At 39.7% G+C, this 16,529-nt stretch overlaps 1 protein-coding gene across 1 annotated transcript; it reads left to right on the top strand.

Moving 5' to 3' along the window:
* The first annotated feature begins 3,682 nt into the window (after window positions 1-3,682).
* Window positions 3,683-9,922, top strand: irx4a (iroquois homeobox 4a). Its single transcript, XM_053327146.1, has 5 exons — window positions 3,683-3,727; window positions 4,580-4,831; window positions 5,832-5,938; window positions 7,720-8,030; window positions 9,204-9,922. The coding sequence occupies exons 1-5, from the start codon at window positions 3,683-3,685 to the stop codon at window positions 9,920-9,922; spliced, it is 1,434 nt and encodes a 477-aa protein (XP_053183121.1).
* Window positions 9,923-16,529: the final 6,607 nt, after the last annotated feature.

The raw sequence follows: 16,529 nt of genomic DNA, 5'->3' as shown, positions 1-16,529 counted from the left end.
AATCCACATTGGGGAGTTAGAAGACAGCAGAGCCCAACATCACTATCTTTCCTGTTTCAGTGCTTTCTCAACCCTCAGTCCTGTCCAAAACCCACAACAGAATTCACACATTTGCTTCTCATCTTAACACACAAACTGTAAAAAAAAATCAACTGATTACCCAGGTTTAGAAATTAAAATACCACTAAAAGTGAATTTATACTTTTGAGTTTTGAGACAATGAAACCTTGAGACAAGTTGTTGATTGTAAGGGCCTTTTTGTATTTTATTCAATCAACCTGTGTATTTCAAGTCAGTTGTTGAGGGGATGGACAGACTGTAATCCAGTCAAGTCATGTCAATTATTTTGATGCCCAAAGTCCCAATTCTGTTTCACATGCCTTTGAAGCTAACACATGGTTTACTTAAACTTGAGTACAACTGAATTGTTCTGGTGTGGGTTTAGGTGTACAGTTAGTGTCTTATTTTAGTAGCCTAAAAAGCATTTTGTCAAAACACACAAATATCCATTAAGGTTTGAATGAAAGATTCAACGTGGTACACCATTGACAAAGTTGACCTCTGTGTTATAACACAGTGTCACACTTTAAACTCAGCAGTGTGAAACTTTCAGAGAGGGGAGTTTTTTACCCTCTTGTCTCCATCTCTCTCTCTCTCTCTCTCTCTCTCTCTCTCTCTCTCTCTCTCTCTCTCTCTCTCTCAAGCACACACACACACACACACTCCACTCCCCTCCTTGTGGCTCATTAATCAATGACAGATTAACAGGAAAGTGACACCTTCATGATTACAACATTTCTGCTGAAGTTTTTAATATGAGTTTAGTTGGAAAACAGATGCAAATTGGCATTCTTACTTCAAGTGCATCACAGCACAGTCATTATTCAGAATACAGTAGTCTGAGGTTCATGTCAAGTGGCAAAAACTTTTATTCAAAAATAACTGTCAAAAGAAATGATGCAGTTGGATCATGGTATAGTGATAATAATTACGCCATATAGTTAATCTAATTCAAGTAAAGCAGTTGATTCATGTTGCTCATTGAACATGATAGATGTGTATCACTAGATCACTGCTGAACACTGCTATCTGTCCTAATCTAGACAGTAAAATTATCTTCCAATTGCTCATTGATATAGATAATAAAAGATAATATAACTACCTAATTATCATGTTTAATTTCATAATAAAAAAGTAAGAAAGAAAATGCAATCAGGTCTTAAGTGGGCCCTATAGTACCTTGGTCCTGGACTGGAATCACATTATACCCCTGACTTGCTCCACTTTAAACACAGAGCATCCCTGCTTCTCCACATCTGCCCAAGAAAAATAAGAAGCCTCTCTTTGAATCTTTAAACGCTAAACAAGCATGAACTCCTGCCGTCGCCTTCATTTTCCGTCTAAAAGCATATACTAGTGCGCCTAAATATTTTATAATAGGCGCCCGATAACACTGGGTAACGCAGTGGATAATGAAAAGGTATACACCGAGGGCAGGGGAGGAGGGAGGGTATGTGGGCAGTATAGTTTAGTGGATGTGTCTATCACATTTTCACTGTATCCAGCCTAATTCTATACATACACAAAAGCAGAGGCCCATGCAAAGAGAAATAAACAAAATTAGCAGAGTGGCTCTGATAAAAGAATTTATCCCTGGGGGACATTTGGCCGTGTGTGTGTGTCTATGCGTGCGTGCGTCAGGTGCGCTCGCACCATGCCCAATATCAACGTGTCAACACTTTCTCTTTCATCCATCGGGTGTGATGTTGAAGATAAATTGGGTCCCGCCCTGCCTTAATGCACTGCGTGTCACATTAACCCCAATGAATTTTAAAAAAAGGGAGAAAAAAAAGTCTAAATTAATAAGACAAAATGGTGTTGTGTGTCAGTGTGTGTGTTTGTGTGTGTGTGAGAGAGAGAGAGAGAGAGAGAGCGAGAAAGAGAGAGCGTGAGAGTACGTGCGTGCGTGCGTGCATGTGTGTGCGTATGATGTGTGAGTGAGTGTATGGTTGAGCGGTTCAGACGGGTTGTTAATGTTAAGGTGGCATTAGAGCTAATGCAAATTAAAAAGCACTGGCTGATCCCTTTTGACCCCCCCTGTTCACAGCGTTAATGCGGCCATTTGCTTGGAGGTACTAACCCCCTATAATTCAATTTGTCAAAATAAATGAGAGAACAGACATTTCATACAGCCCGCCCACCCACACTACCCAACCTTTCTCCCAAATAAAACAGAAGAAAAGCAAGACAAAAAAAAGTTACTTAACCGAAGCACAAGCCTCTCCGTCTTTCTAGCTCTTTATTACTTCTTTCATCTGTAAATGAAAGCGAGCAATTATTGCAAGGTGCCGGTATCATATTATTATGTTGGCCCCGGTCCCCTAGATAGTCATCAATCACTCTCAATCGACCTGTCACCGGCAGGCAGAGATCCAGCTGGAGAGCAGAGTAGAAGGAGGAGGAGGAGGAGGGAGGAGGAGTACATCATCATTAATTTGAGGAGTGACCCCCGGGGCTATCCACATGTCTCAACCCGGGATTCTCCAAGCAAGGCAGCGCTCACTGGCGCTGGCGAGTTTGGGCTTTCGGCTGTTTGACTGCAGTTTGACGATGTTACCTGACCAAAACACACATAAGAGAGAGAGGGGGATACATGCTTAGACAGACAGACAGACAGCTAGATAGCTAGATAGATAGATAGATAGATAGATAGATAGATAGATACTGTGGTTTTAAATTTGATAATATTCTAATTTCTATGATGATAAAGTTCATTCAAACACTTTTTGAGAGGTGTTACAACAGTCGAGGAACTCGTTGCTCCAGGTGGAATTGGCGCATATGAAAGAAAGAAAAAAGATGTACTTTAAGTTGAAAGTTATCAAAATATTCATTAAGTCAATGCATGTGTCCTATTTGTTCTTTCTAGTGTCGAGCTGAAGTTGGTTTGTCTGCTGAGTATGAAAGAAATCTTCACTAATTAATTTAAAATCCATTCGTCCCCTGTGTGATTAGCATCACTGCATAGGAATGATAGGAATGTGCTTAATTAGGCCTAATGTAGTATACTTACGTTTACATGTTGAAGACACTGATTGGCTTAATTGATTGATTAGGATTGTGAATAAATTCCCAAGACTTTTCTTTAAATTCCCTTTTCCCCTCTCAAATAATTTCTTCTTGAAATGTTTCTTTCTGCTTTTGTCGTCATCCTGAGAAAGGAAATGCATATTAAAGTTACAGTCTGGTCATTTTTAGAGTGGGAAACTTCTGACGTCAGAGTCACCGCCGTTTAAAACAACCTGCCTCTGCTGCTGACGTCTTTTATACTACTTTTTTATAAGGCAAAAATATGTATCTGACAACAAAGTGATTATTATAGGCAAAGATAGCATGTGTCACCTTAATCCGTTTATTTATTTCTGAGACTTTTAAAAAGAAAGGAACTATAAAAATTTTTTTTCATTTATTTATTTTTTTAAAACATTTTTTTACCCTTTGGAAGGCGGTCGAGTGGGGGGCATTTTACACAAATTAAACATGCTAGTCTGCTTCGCCCTATAAGCATCCGAGGAGCCAGTGCTTACCGATCAATTGGTACAGTCAAACAGAGCCGCAGCCTGTGTTAGAGTGGAGACCTTCAGTCTCGCTTTATTTCTGGATATTGGGGGACCTCTCTACCATGTCATATCCACAATTTGGATATCCCTATTCGTCTGCTCCACAAGTAAGTTCACGTAACTGCTTTTTCTCAGTGAATAGACTGTTTTGCTTTTGATATTGCAGCGATTGATTATCTCATCGATTTAAGCTTGATCCTTTTACGCACTTTGGCTAAGAATCAGGGACGCTCTCGCAGTCCTTTTGGATATCGGAAAGGCATTGCGTTACAGCCAGTGATACCTGTGTTTCAGCAGCGATAGAAAAAAAGTAAGAAGAGGGTAACCAGAAACCAGCGAGACCCCCGACCTCCCGTTCACTGATATCTGCAAGATAATAGCCGTTCTGTAATGTCAACCATATGTTTATCTGAGCCGGAGCACACATGCCAACTTGTTCTGCACTCGCTGCGTGTGTTTGAGCCATAACCCAGCTGCTGTTTTGTTTTGGCTTTGAGCCATAAAAAATCATTTGGGCATTACTTTGTGGATAACTGAGCGATGTTGGGAAAACATGTTGTATCTGTTTGTTACGCTTCCTTGTGTGTTTCATTTGGATCATGGCTAATAGACGACACATTTTACGCGCACATTATCAGAAGAATGTCAAACATCACCCATCATCAAATGTCAGTCTTTACAATCATTTAATGTTGTATTTAAGTTTTTAAAGACTGACATTCAGAAAAAAACAGAGTTCACTTTATTTCAAAGCCAAAAATCTTTTTTTTGTCAAACACCTTTTTGTCAAACACCTCTCAGTGAATTAACTCAGACAAGTTAATTCACTGAGCCGGTCTTTTTCTTCACATTAAAAATGAAAAAAAAAAGTTTTAAACTTTGAGCTCAGAGTGCATAAGGTGAACATTAGTTTAAATAAGGAATTTACTTATTTTATATCTCTGTCGGTCTCCACCCAGTTCCTGATGACAACCAACTCTCTGACCACTTGCTGCGAGTCCACCGGCAGATCTATAGCCGACTCTGGAGTAGCGGCGTCCGGGCAGACACCAGTCTACTGCCCAGTGTACGAGAGCCGGCTGCTGGCAACGGCGAGACATGAACTGAGTTCAGCCGCCGCGCTGGGCGTGTACGGGAGCCCCTACACCAGCGGTCAAGGATATGGGAATTATGTTACATACGGCACGGACGCCTCGGCTTTCTACTCGCTGGTAAGCCCTTCATTTGATCCCTCTAGGCAGTGATTAATGAAGCCGCAGGGTGCTGAGACTTGAGCCAAGCTTACCTCTCCTCTTTTTACTGCATACACAATCGCAAAATATCAGCATTGTGCATACTGAGACTACTTTTCTATGATAAATAATAATAAGTTACCTTTTCAGCATTTATTATGAAGTCTGAATTGTTTCAGGGTATTACTTTCTCTTGTGTAAAAGTTCAAATTATTTTCATAAAACAAGGTAGATTAAAAGTTATATCACCCCACTGCTGCCCATGCAAGCTACTTTGCATTGGAAACAAGTTACATTTTACAAAGAGACAAACTTCTACTATTTGAAGAGTCTGATAAAATGGTTCAAATGAATTTTGTAACGTTTTTAAAACAGAGCCCCAACAGGAATACCTGGGCCTAATATATCCAATAATGTAGTCTGTTCCAGTTGTTTTAGTGTTAAAATACATTAAATTCTTAGATTATTTGGGAATGTTGTGATTAGAAAGGCAATCAGAGCAGCATTTGTGTCCCATTAATGATGATTTGCTCCAATAATGGAATCAGTTCTTATGCTGGTCTTGGAGCACTCTCACAGATATTTGCCCATGAACTCAGCACTGGACACATGCAAACCTACAGAACAGTCTTTCCTTTTATTTTACTTTCATCTTCTTTTCTAAAAAACCTGAAATGAACCTCTATGTGGAAATTCTTTAAGCTTAAACAAAGGGTTTTGTAATTTCAGTAACCATGTTAACATATGTATTTGAATAGAAAGCGTACCATGGGCAATTAATCTTAACTAGTTTTACCATATCTCACACAATTAGCCTTTGTCAATCGCCCCAATGAATTACATACTCAACAACTTTAAATGACTGCCATTACAAACCTGTATTACTGATATACAATATTTATTCAGCATCAGGTGACTTAATGTACTGTACTTCCTTTGTTTCACTCTTTTAAATAATTGTCTTTGTGTATTATTGCAGGGTACATTCGATACTAAAGATGCCACAGCTTCTGCGCATGCGGGAATAACCCAGGCAACAGCCTACTATCCGTATGATCCTACACTGGGACAGTATCAATATGACAGGTTTGTTGCTTCTATCATAATAGGAGAGTGGTTGATATTTCTCATGTTAATATGCTTGGTTATCAATGAAAACATGAGACCTCTTCGAGTGACCGATGAATGATATTACTATACTATACTACTGTGCAGTATGTTCACTGTCACATATTTATGCAAGTTTATGTCAAATGTTTTAAACAAACACAGGATATGATTAACATTTAGGAAACTCTGCACAAGTACTGTGTTAGTGTAGGGTTTAAATCAATCATGCTGTGTGAGGTCAAGGCCATTCTCATCACATCTAACAACACAGGGTTATCACCTTCATCTCATTACACATTTCTTTCCTGATGGGGGTGATGTGCATGAGAAGACCCATGCCCCTTTGAGCAAGACAAAAGGCCTCTTCAGGTCTGTGAAGAGCATGCCTGCCATATGGAAAGGTCTTCTCAATAATCAGATGACATCTAAAATAAGTCTAGGATGTGCTTAAAATGTAGGACCTGAGTGATAACAATAAATGATTTTGTAAATTGTGATCAGCACGCCCTTTGGATAGAGACCAAAACTTTAAAGAGGCCAGGGCTAAGGCAGTTGCACAGTGCAGCATCGGAAACATCCTTGTGTTTTATGGCACTGTGTGTTAATTGATCTACAAAGTGTCACATAGATTAGCCCTACTGCACACTGAGAGTTCACATAACCCAAAGTTCATGAGCTGGCCTTTTCAGAAGTCGCTCTATATTCAATATGAAGTGCAAAAGGTGTCAGCATGAATCCTAAGGAGCGCACATACAACAAAGGGCCAGGGCAAGTCAAAGGCATAACAGAATTAGTGGTACTCAGATAAACAAGCAGGCCTACAGCAGTGCCACTCTATCTGAGCCCGCCTTTTTACCTGAGGGCCCATCATTACACTCAATAAAGCAATTTTACAGTCTATTTTATCTGTGAGGGAACAACACAGGGTAAAGAAAAGTGCAGCGTTCCTCTCCTTTTGATTCCCTTAGCAGTGCTTGACCTGCACTAAGCTATACAGAGCAATAAAGGCCTCATAAAAGCCTCCCCTGAGAGGACTTTTACAGCTCACTGCTGACTGAAAATCAACACTGTGCATTTTAAATGTAGGTCTATGGTTGATATTTGTGTGAGAGGATAGGGTAGGGAGGGAGTCGTATGCTGCACTTAGAAGACTTCTATACAATGCCATACACCAGGCATTATTACGGGTAAAACATCTTACTTGGTAGGAAAATTTGAACATTTCCAAAGAACCTGGTTTCCAAATTTACTTATCAGTGTTGATACTTTTCAGAGGGCTTTGGGTTGTTGGAAGGGTTTCAAGAAAGTCACGCAGTCTTCTATCTTGTCAGTTACTGGAGACTGGACACACACAGGTCCAATGCTGTCCTCTGTTTATAGACAATTATATTAATATGGCTTGCTAGTTAACAATTTTCTGAATGTTTTTTTTTTTGCATTTTATTTAGTGACAATGTGTAAAAGATAGTGTTTTCCCCTTACCTTCCCCTCCATTATAGTTTTTAAATCATGTCTCTTAACTAATATGTGTTTATATATTAGTCTTTATGCAATAATAGCCATTATATGTATGCAATGGTTAGGGTTATAAAGCTGTATGCAGTAGACACATTTCAAGAAGACTCCATGAAACAGATTGGCCTATCATTGTTTACAAAAAATACGTTGCCAGGGCAACACATCAGAAATTGTCATGCAACAAGCATCACATACTATATTTACCATCTCATTATCATTGTGTTCATCTCAATTAACAGATATGGTTCCATGGATGGAGGAACAAGGCGGAAGAACGCCACGCGTGAGACGACTAGCACACTAAAGGCCTGGCTGCAGGAACACAGAAAGAACCCGTACCCAACTAAGGGCGAGAAGATCATGCTGGCCATCATCACCAAGATGACCCTGACACAGGTGTCCACCTGGTTCGCCAATGCCAGGAGGAGGCTCAAGAAGGAAAACAAGATGACATGGCCGCCCAGAAACAAGGGCTCAGAGGAGAAGAGATATGACGAGGATGAGGACGGATCTCAGGAGGAGCAGATAAAAAGCGAAAACAATGAAGATGGTCAGTGTCACATTGTTTTGTTGCTCTGCAGAAATTAATTAATACCTGTAAAGCTATATGCTTGAACTGTTTGGCAGAGCATAACAGCTGTCTTTTGTCTCAACAGCCTGTTTAAAAAACAGCATTCATGACATCTCTAAAAAATGCATTGTTACATTGCAGTTAGTTGCAGAAAGGTGCATTTGTTTGGAACATTCCTCACTGAAGTGTGATTTTTTTTTTGCTTTAAAGCAAGTTCATTCATAGAGCACATTTAAGAACAACCAGAGTTTACCAAAATACTGCACACTTTGAATGAATCATGATGATGATGACTGCAATGATAATGGGAATTAAGATTAAGAACAACTAGGAAGAAAAAAACACTGAACCACTGTACATGTAGCCATATAACTTGAACCTGCGGTATCATAAGCTATATACTATACACACACTAGATAACTTTACCACACTGACATTTTTATTTTGCTCAGAATGTAAATTAGAATAACATTTTAGTATAAAAAAATGCAAATCAGCATAAGGAGTTTGATTCTCTGACACCTTATGTCTCACACTTTATATTATTTTATCTTAGAATTGAACAAAAACTGTACTTATTTGATACTGTAACCTAATTATTGCTGAACAATATATCATAGTGATAGAAACAAATGATTATCAGACCTTGCAAATTGTTTTGTTGAACGATTATTCCTGTAATATGAACTGTGTTAGAAACAATTAGATTTTCAAGAATGAACAGCATCAGCAGTTGAAGTTTTGTGTACAGGCCTGGTATGAGACTTCGGTTAACATAACGATTTTTTATTTTACTTAATTGGACAGGCCTCAGTCAGTTTCACATATAAGAGTCATTAACTCAGTTTAGTCAAATTATTCGTTAAATCTTGTTAATATTTCTGACAGGCCTAATCCACTAATGCAGTGAATGAATTAACTGAATTATGCCTGAATTCACTAAACTAGCTGTACATTTCAGAAAGTATAACTGATGATTATAAAACAGTTTTGATCATGTGTGTTATGACTGTTATAAATTAGTGTAATAAGTGTGACTGCAGGTTCAATTGATTAGAGAGCGACTGTTCCGGATCAGATCTGATGTCGCCTGGTATGACACTATTTCTTTTACTGACAAGTCTGTTGTCTCCTTATCGTTTTTTTTCCTAGAGACCCGAAGTCGGGCTGATAAGGACCTCCAGTTGAGCGACTTGGACGATTTCGACACGCTGGAGTCTGAGAGCTCGGAGTGTGAGCTCAAGCACCGATACCACATGAACACACACATGACAACAACGACCGACTGCCCCACTGAACACCTCATCAAGGACTCGTCTCTGAAAATCTCCATCCCCGTCTCCCTCGGGGGTGAGCAGGACTTGAGCAAAAGTTGTCTCAAAACGAACCCGGAGGATTTCCAACCGGACAGCAGACAGCAGGCAAAGGCGTGCTATAACCAGCAGCAACAACAGCAGCAACAAGGGCACCAGATATTAGACGGCAAACCTCGGATCTGGTCTTTGGCCCAGACTGCGACGTCCCTGAACCAGACTGAGTACCCGTCCTGTATGCTGAGGTGCCAGCCGCCGCCCTCCTCCCTCACCCCGTCCCCAGCCGCTACCTCACCCGTGGCCGGCCTGGACAACAGGCAGGACTCGCCGGTCACGACCCTGAGAAACTGGGTGGACGGGGTTTTCCACGACCCATTGTTCAGGCACAGCACTTTGAGCCAGGCTCTGACCAACACCACCGTCTCTTGGACCACGAACACCAAAGGCGCCATTCTGGAGGCGGAGAGGAGCGCGGCGGCCTTGCAGCAGCATCAAGACTCCTCCAAAGACAGTGCCATGAGTTTCCCAAAAACTATCAACAAACTGTTCTGTTCCTAACAAAACCAAATGACCCTTTTTGTTGCTTAAAGACACAGACTTTTGTGACTGGCTGAGAGTCGGATGGAAAAGCATACTTCGTCTTCATGTTCCCCTCATTATGTTTTATTCGTTTTTTAAAGCAATGGTAGGCTATAGCTGTTACATTGGCGTTACACAAGTGAAACATTCGGATCGGTTTGGCTTATTTGATTCAACGCACGCACAAAACCTATCGAACTGTATAACAAGTTTACATCTTGGGGGAAAAAATAGGCCTATGGTTTACATGATTTATTTTTTACTTTTCTTTACTATGCGCATGCAAATGTAATTGAATATTATTTAGGTATCAGCAGTTGAGTATCACTATTAAATGAAAAAAAAAGTCTCACAAATGCACAGCTCTCCTATAGGAAGTGGATGAGAGCGTTTCAACTTTGTTCACTGAAAATAAAAGCAGTCGGTTTCTGAGGAGCGCTTGTGATGTTGGTTTAATGTGAGAGTTGCTGTCCATGGTGCTGAAAAATAACGCCATGGGCCTTTTCTTCCTTGATTTATCTTTTGCATTCGGTTTTTTTCTGTGGGGGGTTTTCTTAAAACGACTAGGACATCATGGGGCCTACTAGATGACTGAGCAAAGAAGACCTTTTTTAAATGCAATCTAGTGTTAAATATATAACTTTCATCATTCACAATCATCATTCCAACTCATTCTTCACCCCTTAATACATACGCTAAGTTATGTAGTTAAGGCCCTGTGTTATATTTCTAAAAGAAAAAAGAAAGAAAACATTCACTCTCATTCAATGACAGCCAGAAATGAGGCACCTCAACCCTCAAGACAGAACAATATCAGTATCTAAGATCTGCCTCATTAATTCCTTCTAAACAGGCTGTAATTGGGATGTTCGCAGTCATATTTCATGTCAGGCTATTGATTTCCCCTCTCTGCTCTCTGATAATATTATCGAAACATCTCAACATCGTCCATGATGCAGCTGTCAAAAAGGGTAAGTTATTCGCCATACGTCCATTAATGGGTTCAAAACGGAGGCCCTGCGAAATAATTTGAAGTGAGGAGTTTTCGTTTTGACACACTAACCCTTCAATTTCCAAGAGACGAGGCCCACAGAAAAAAAGGAAGAAAAAAAAAGCTTGGATGCTGGTTCCTCTTCTGAAAAGTGAAAGGGCTTTACTAGAGAGGCACTCACGTCGTCTAAAAGTGAAAAGGGCAAAGGAACTCGAATTAGTTGTTGTAGATAAAAGGGCAAAAAGAAAGGAGTCAAGGGTACTTGACAGTAATGGCGAAAGTGGAGCTCTCGGGGGACTGTATGTCCTGTGAGAAGGGGAGGTGGGGGGAGGTGGGGGGTAGGCTTCAGTGATGAATTTTAATGGGAAAAAGCACAAACGATTGAGATCTTCCCCCCTTGGATGAAAGTGCTATAGTGGACAAAAGAGATTTTCCATATATCGGAGTCAGGATGTATGTTTTCATTTGCTTTCATAGGTCGGAAAACCTTGCCTGCAGCATTTCGAGAGCAAAGTTGACATGACCGCAAAATAAATTCGGGGTAAGACATAAATGCTGTCAGGAAATAGATATCTGACAGGTGTATGCAGGGTTAATGGGTAATTATTTTTATAGAGATATTTTGTGTTCATATTTCACTTGATGCAGGGCTTTTTTATTAACCTACATGCAAAATTGTGTATTTAATTTTTCATAGCCACTGATAGAAAAATTAGGCCAGAGTAAAAGTCCCTACTGATAAGACAATATAGTCTCGACGTTTAATTAATTTAGCATGAAGACAGATTTTATTAGACCTCCGAACCAAGTGGCTTTTTATTTGAGAGAAAGAGACATGAAGGAAGAGAGAGAGAGAGAGAGAGAGAGAGAGAGAGGAGCCAGCTATAACTAAACCATTCAGCCGTGTCAAATACGAACACACAGAGGGAGCGAGATGGTAAATTAACAGGAGCTTTTTACATAGAGACCAAATAAAACTGTAATCAGCGACGCGTTACTTTTCATTAAGCGGGTTTGACAGCAGCATATTCAGCCACTCCGACACAGGAGCAGGGCCCGGGCTGGAATAAACTGCTCTCAAACAGAGAGTCATAAGATAATTCCTTAAGCTCCATTAACAACTCTTAGCCGCAGGAAATGGGCTCCCCCTGAAAACATCTCCAAATCTAAAAGCTTTATCGACCTGCCTGGCAAACCTCAGCTGATGGCTTACCCCCTACACCCCCCCCCCACACCTCTCTCTCTCTCTCTCTCTCACCCCCTCCTCCCTTCCCCTTTTTTCAACTTAAGGGACAGAAACGTCCAACTGAGGTAATAGACTTTGACACAACACATTAAATGGGAAATGAGAAAAGGGAGAAGAAAGGGCACTCTTAAACGCCTTTTAAACGTTACCAATTAGAGGTTTAAAACTTGAATAAGATGTAGGCCTTTGGCATATGCCTGACTGATGGGACATTTAACTGAATACCTTCCCCACTTGGTAAAGGCAGCACGTAACCAAGCGTAGTATGTACTCCTCCTGTGGGGTAGCTGTGTCAAGGGTTTAATACAAATCCTGATCTCACTTTCTAAAAAAATGTCCACCAGTCTTGTGCAACACGATTGTCTGGAGATAAGGTTTTCACAATGGTATGAATGACAGCCTAAAAGTTATAGAACTACTTAAGATACTTCCTAAGTTGGTACCCCCCCCCCCCCTTTTTTTTAAAGCATCCTGTCAAATACATGTGCTCTGTTTATACTGGTAGTAGGCCCACAAATGCTGACTGAAACACAGAACAATCTGCAGCCCCGGGCCTCCCTTGAGAGAGCGGGAGTCTGGGTCAGGTTAATACCACTGTGACCCTGAGCCATAAATATATTTACACATCATTACATATCAACATATACTACTTAAAGTCTCTCTCTCTCTCTCTCTCTCTCTCACACACACACACACGCACACACACACACATCCAGAGTCACATTCAACACGCATCAGGCTTAATTGAATATTTAATCTATTCATTGACTAACATTAATATGGTGAGAGTAGCAGTAATGTGATCAAAGCTTAAATGAAAATATGAAGCATGACCACACACACACACACACACACACACACGCACACACACACGCACACACACACACACACACACACACACACACACACACAAACACACACGCAAGCAGAAGGCACAATGCTGTTATGGCCTGAATGCCCCTTTCAAGAATCAATGGAATGGCCTTTTATTCCAATTAAGATGAGGCAGGTATTACTATCAGAAAATATACATTCACAGCCACAATAAACAAAACAGCCTGTAGGTGTGTAATCATATAATTTCAAAAACATATTTTCTTCAGAGGATTAAATTACATCTAAATGTCAGTTGATGTGAATTCTTGGCATGGCTGATCTCAGAAAATGAATATGTTATCGATATAATATAGAGTAGATCAGTAAAGGAGTTTATAGAGTTGAGAAATTCAAAGAAGGGCAAAATACACACAGTAAAGTTGAAATTTGGATTTTATGGCACCAGTCACTCACAGGATTTTAGTGAGTGACCTGTTAATCCAAAAGGTGTGTCTTTCTTGTCATCAGTCAGCAACCACCAGGATGAGGTGTAGAATATTTACCTCACCACTTGAAGTATTGAAGTGTCTCCTTTTATTCTTCTTCCACTGCTTGGAGAAAGTGTCTGCAGTGTGTGTATGTGTGTGTGTGTGTGTGTGTGTGTGTGTGTGTGTGTGTGTATTTGTGGCTATGATCAGAGCCTGGCTGCCAAAAGGACATGTCCAGGATGTGCCTTTAGGCCCCAGCGACTGGCCTCTATCAGCCCCTTGCTGCCATCACCTCCCTGCAGTCATTCCACAGGTCAAGAGGTTTTAGCCTGGGGGGCATCACTTTTCACCATTTCAGCTGGCCCTGCAAAGTATGACAGAATGACCAAACTCAAAGTAGTTTCATAATAATTGAGGCTATGTATAGATTTGAAGAAGTTATTCATACCATTAATTCTGCTTTCTTCAATAGAAGTATCATAAAATGTTTTCCTAACATTTTATTTAATCTCATTCTTTTTATTTGTCTCTGTTTTTCTTTGTTGCTTAGGTGGTTTAGAGTCTCAACTCAACTAACAGCATTAAGGATAAGTAGGATATTTACTTATTCCAAAACTGTACATTTGAGGATACGCCACCTCATTTTCAAAAAGGTCCTCAAATGAAATCACAAAAATAGTTCAATAGAGAGCTGTTCAGATTTCTCAAATTTTTGGTTCAACTTTGGCTTATCTGGTTACCTTACTGTGCTTGACTATGGTTGAAGCCTTAAAAAAGTCTGGCATTGTTGTCTCATACCCTCTTAAGGTCGAGGGGCAGGTCAAGAGGGTGTGATCATGGGTCATCACAACACACTTCACCACTGTCAGACTTAAACTGAGTTGAGCTCACCACCAGATAAGTGAGATTCTATAAGAAGGCCCCTGTATTGTTAGCTGTCTGATTACTATTAGGCTGAATCATTACTTTTTTAGGCAAGTGGTGAGGCTATAGGGATGGCAGTGACTTGTGACTTCACCTGTTGGTTGGTTGCTCTACCACTTTGGTTCAAAATGGACCTACTCAACAACTGACATGAAACTTTTTACAGATATTCATGGTCCCAAGAGGTTGAAACCTACTGACTTGGTGATCATCTAACGTTCTGTAGCACCACCAGCAGATTGATATTTTTGTTTTTTTAAATGAAATTAATGAAACTATGGGATGGATTGGGATGAAATATGGTACAGGCATTCATGTTTATGACCAAATAACTGCAAAACTCACAGCACCCAGGACACCCAGTAGCCTATGGGTAAAGACACATACCACATTCTCCGGCACTCAAAAAATGTAAAAAATTAAAAAAAACAAGAACAAAAAAAACCTTGAACCACAAGCTTTCCATTAGCCTCAACTATAATTTGTGTTTATTGCAAATAAGCAAATGTTAGCTTGATAACAGACCAAACTAAGAAGGAAAATATTGTAAACATTATAACCATTAAACCTCAGTATATTAGCATTTTCACTGTGAGTATGTTAGCATTGTCACTGTTAGCATAACATTTTCCTAAAAATACTGCTCTGCTTAAAGACAGCCTCACAGCCTAAAGGCCCCAAACAAGTCTTGTTTTTCATAACTGGAAACCAGAAGGATCTTCCAAGTGAATGAGATATCTAAGATCACAGTGATAGCACAGATTCAGCCAAGTATTTGCTTTTAAATTTAATTAATGGAGGAAATAGACTCAATATTGTCAATATGTGTTCACTTGATGAATATGCTTACTTGCTATTTCTGTTTGGGCATGCTGCTGAGTGAAACGCCTACTAATCATCAATCCAAGGTCAAAAAAATATTCAAATATTATTTGGCAGTAAGGTGTGCCCATATGGTTGAAGCAGTAATGCTGAGTCAAATCCTGCTGTCCTACGAGTTACTTATGGACCAGATGTAAATCTACTCTAGCATTTCCACAACATCGTGTAATCATAATGCATTTACTGTAATTACATTGCAGAGCAGCATCTGTGAAATTTTACTGAAATCCATTATAATGTAAGCCAGCTGTACTTGAGTAACATGTTGATGTGTTATTTAAAAAACAACAACAAAAAAACAAGGCAAAAACAAAAGAAATTAAGTTGTCCTTTTTTTCCGTCTACAGTGCAAGCACTGTTAAAGCCATGTAGAAGTAATTGCTAAAGGTCAAAAGAGACTGTGTTTTACCAACACATTTGTGTTTATCATTCAGGACAGATCAATACAATATTGTTGTTTTAAAGAACAAAAGCCAGGGGAGACTTAACACTGACCTTTGCTTCCATTTTCCATTGTTTTCAAGAGGTCCAACAAAACATACAAATGAGACCCTCAGGTTTCTCTAGAAACAAAAGGTTTCCTAAAGTGCCAGGTGGTTGTTTAACTGTGGAAAGTGTTTTGTACAACAAATCTCCTTTAATAACATATATTATTGAGAATAATTTTGATGCAGACTGTTCTCCAATGCATCTCATACAATGTTTAGATTGTGGGATTTCAGAAGTTAAGAGAACAAAATTTGAACTTTAATATTCAATTGAAACATCCTAAAAATAACACAATTATTTGGCACTGGCACAGTGCTCTGTGAGATAGCAGTTTTTTAAATGGTTGCATCTGCAAGGGATAAAACATATAATGACATAAATTAATTTTATTAACTATACAAACCACTACGTCAAACAAATAAATACTAGATTAAACAAACAGAAAAATGTCTGTTTACAGTTGGCAGGACAATTGTCACTGTCGCTACAGTATGTCCTATCAGTTGTAACAGGCTTGTCCAGATGCTTGCTGGTTACTGTGTGATCATGTGCTTTGATACAAATGAGTTTGTTCAGTAGTGACAGTGGTTTAATTGTGTACTTCTATCCAAGTTGAAATGACATTCAGCCAACTGATATGGTTTAACATGACTATTGTGAACACATCATTGTAGCCTACAGTCTCCTTGGTCATTGGCTACAGTATATGGGCATGTGCATCACGGGACTGTTTTGTGTAATTGTTGGCTT

Source organism: Scomber japonicus, chromosome 10, assembly GCF_027409825.1.
Source record: "Scomber japonicus isolate fScoJap1 chromosome 10, fScoJap1.pri, whole genome shotgun sequence".
Classification (NCBI taxonomy): Eukaryota; Metazoa; Chordata; class Actinopteri; order Scombriformes; family Scombridae; genus Scomber; species Scomber japonicus.
The sequence above is the reverse complement of the archived record's forward strand: the minus strand, read 5'-3'. Positions and strand labels throughout refer to the sequence as shown.

What these genes read in the sequence shown, in the direction of transcription:
- irx4a (XM_053327146.1), top strand. Translation starts at nt 3,683, where the DNA reads ATGTCATATCCACAATTTGGATATCCCTATTCGTCTGCTCCACAA. An exon ending in CCTCGGCTTTCTACTCGCTG is followed by an intron (nt 4,832 to 5,831) that starts GTAAGCCCTTCA and finishes GTATTATTGCAG; the next exon opens with GGTACATTCGATACTAAAGA. An exon ending in AAGCGAAAACAATGAAGATG is followed by an intron (nt 8,031 to 9,203) that starts GTCAGTGTCACA and finishes TTTTTTTCCTAG; the next exon opens with AGACCCGAAGTCGGGCTGAT.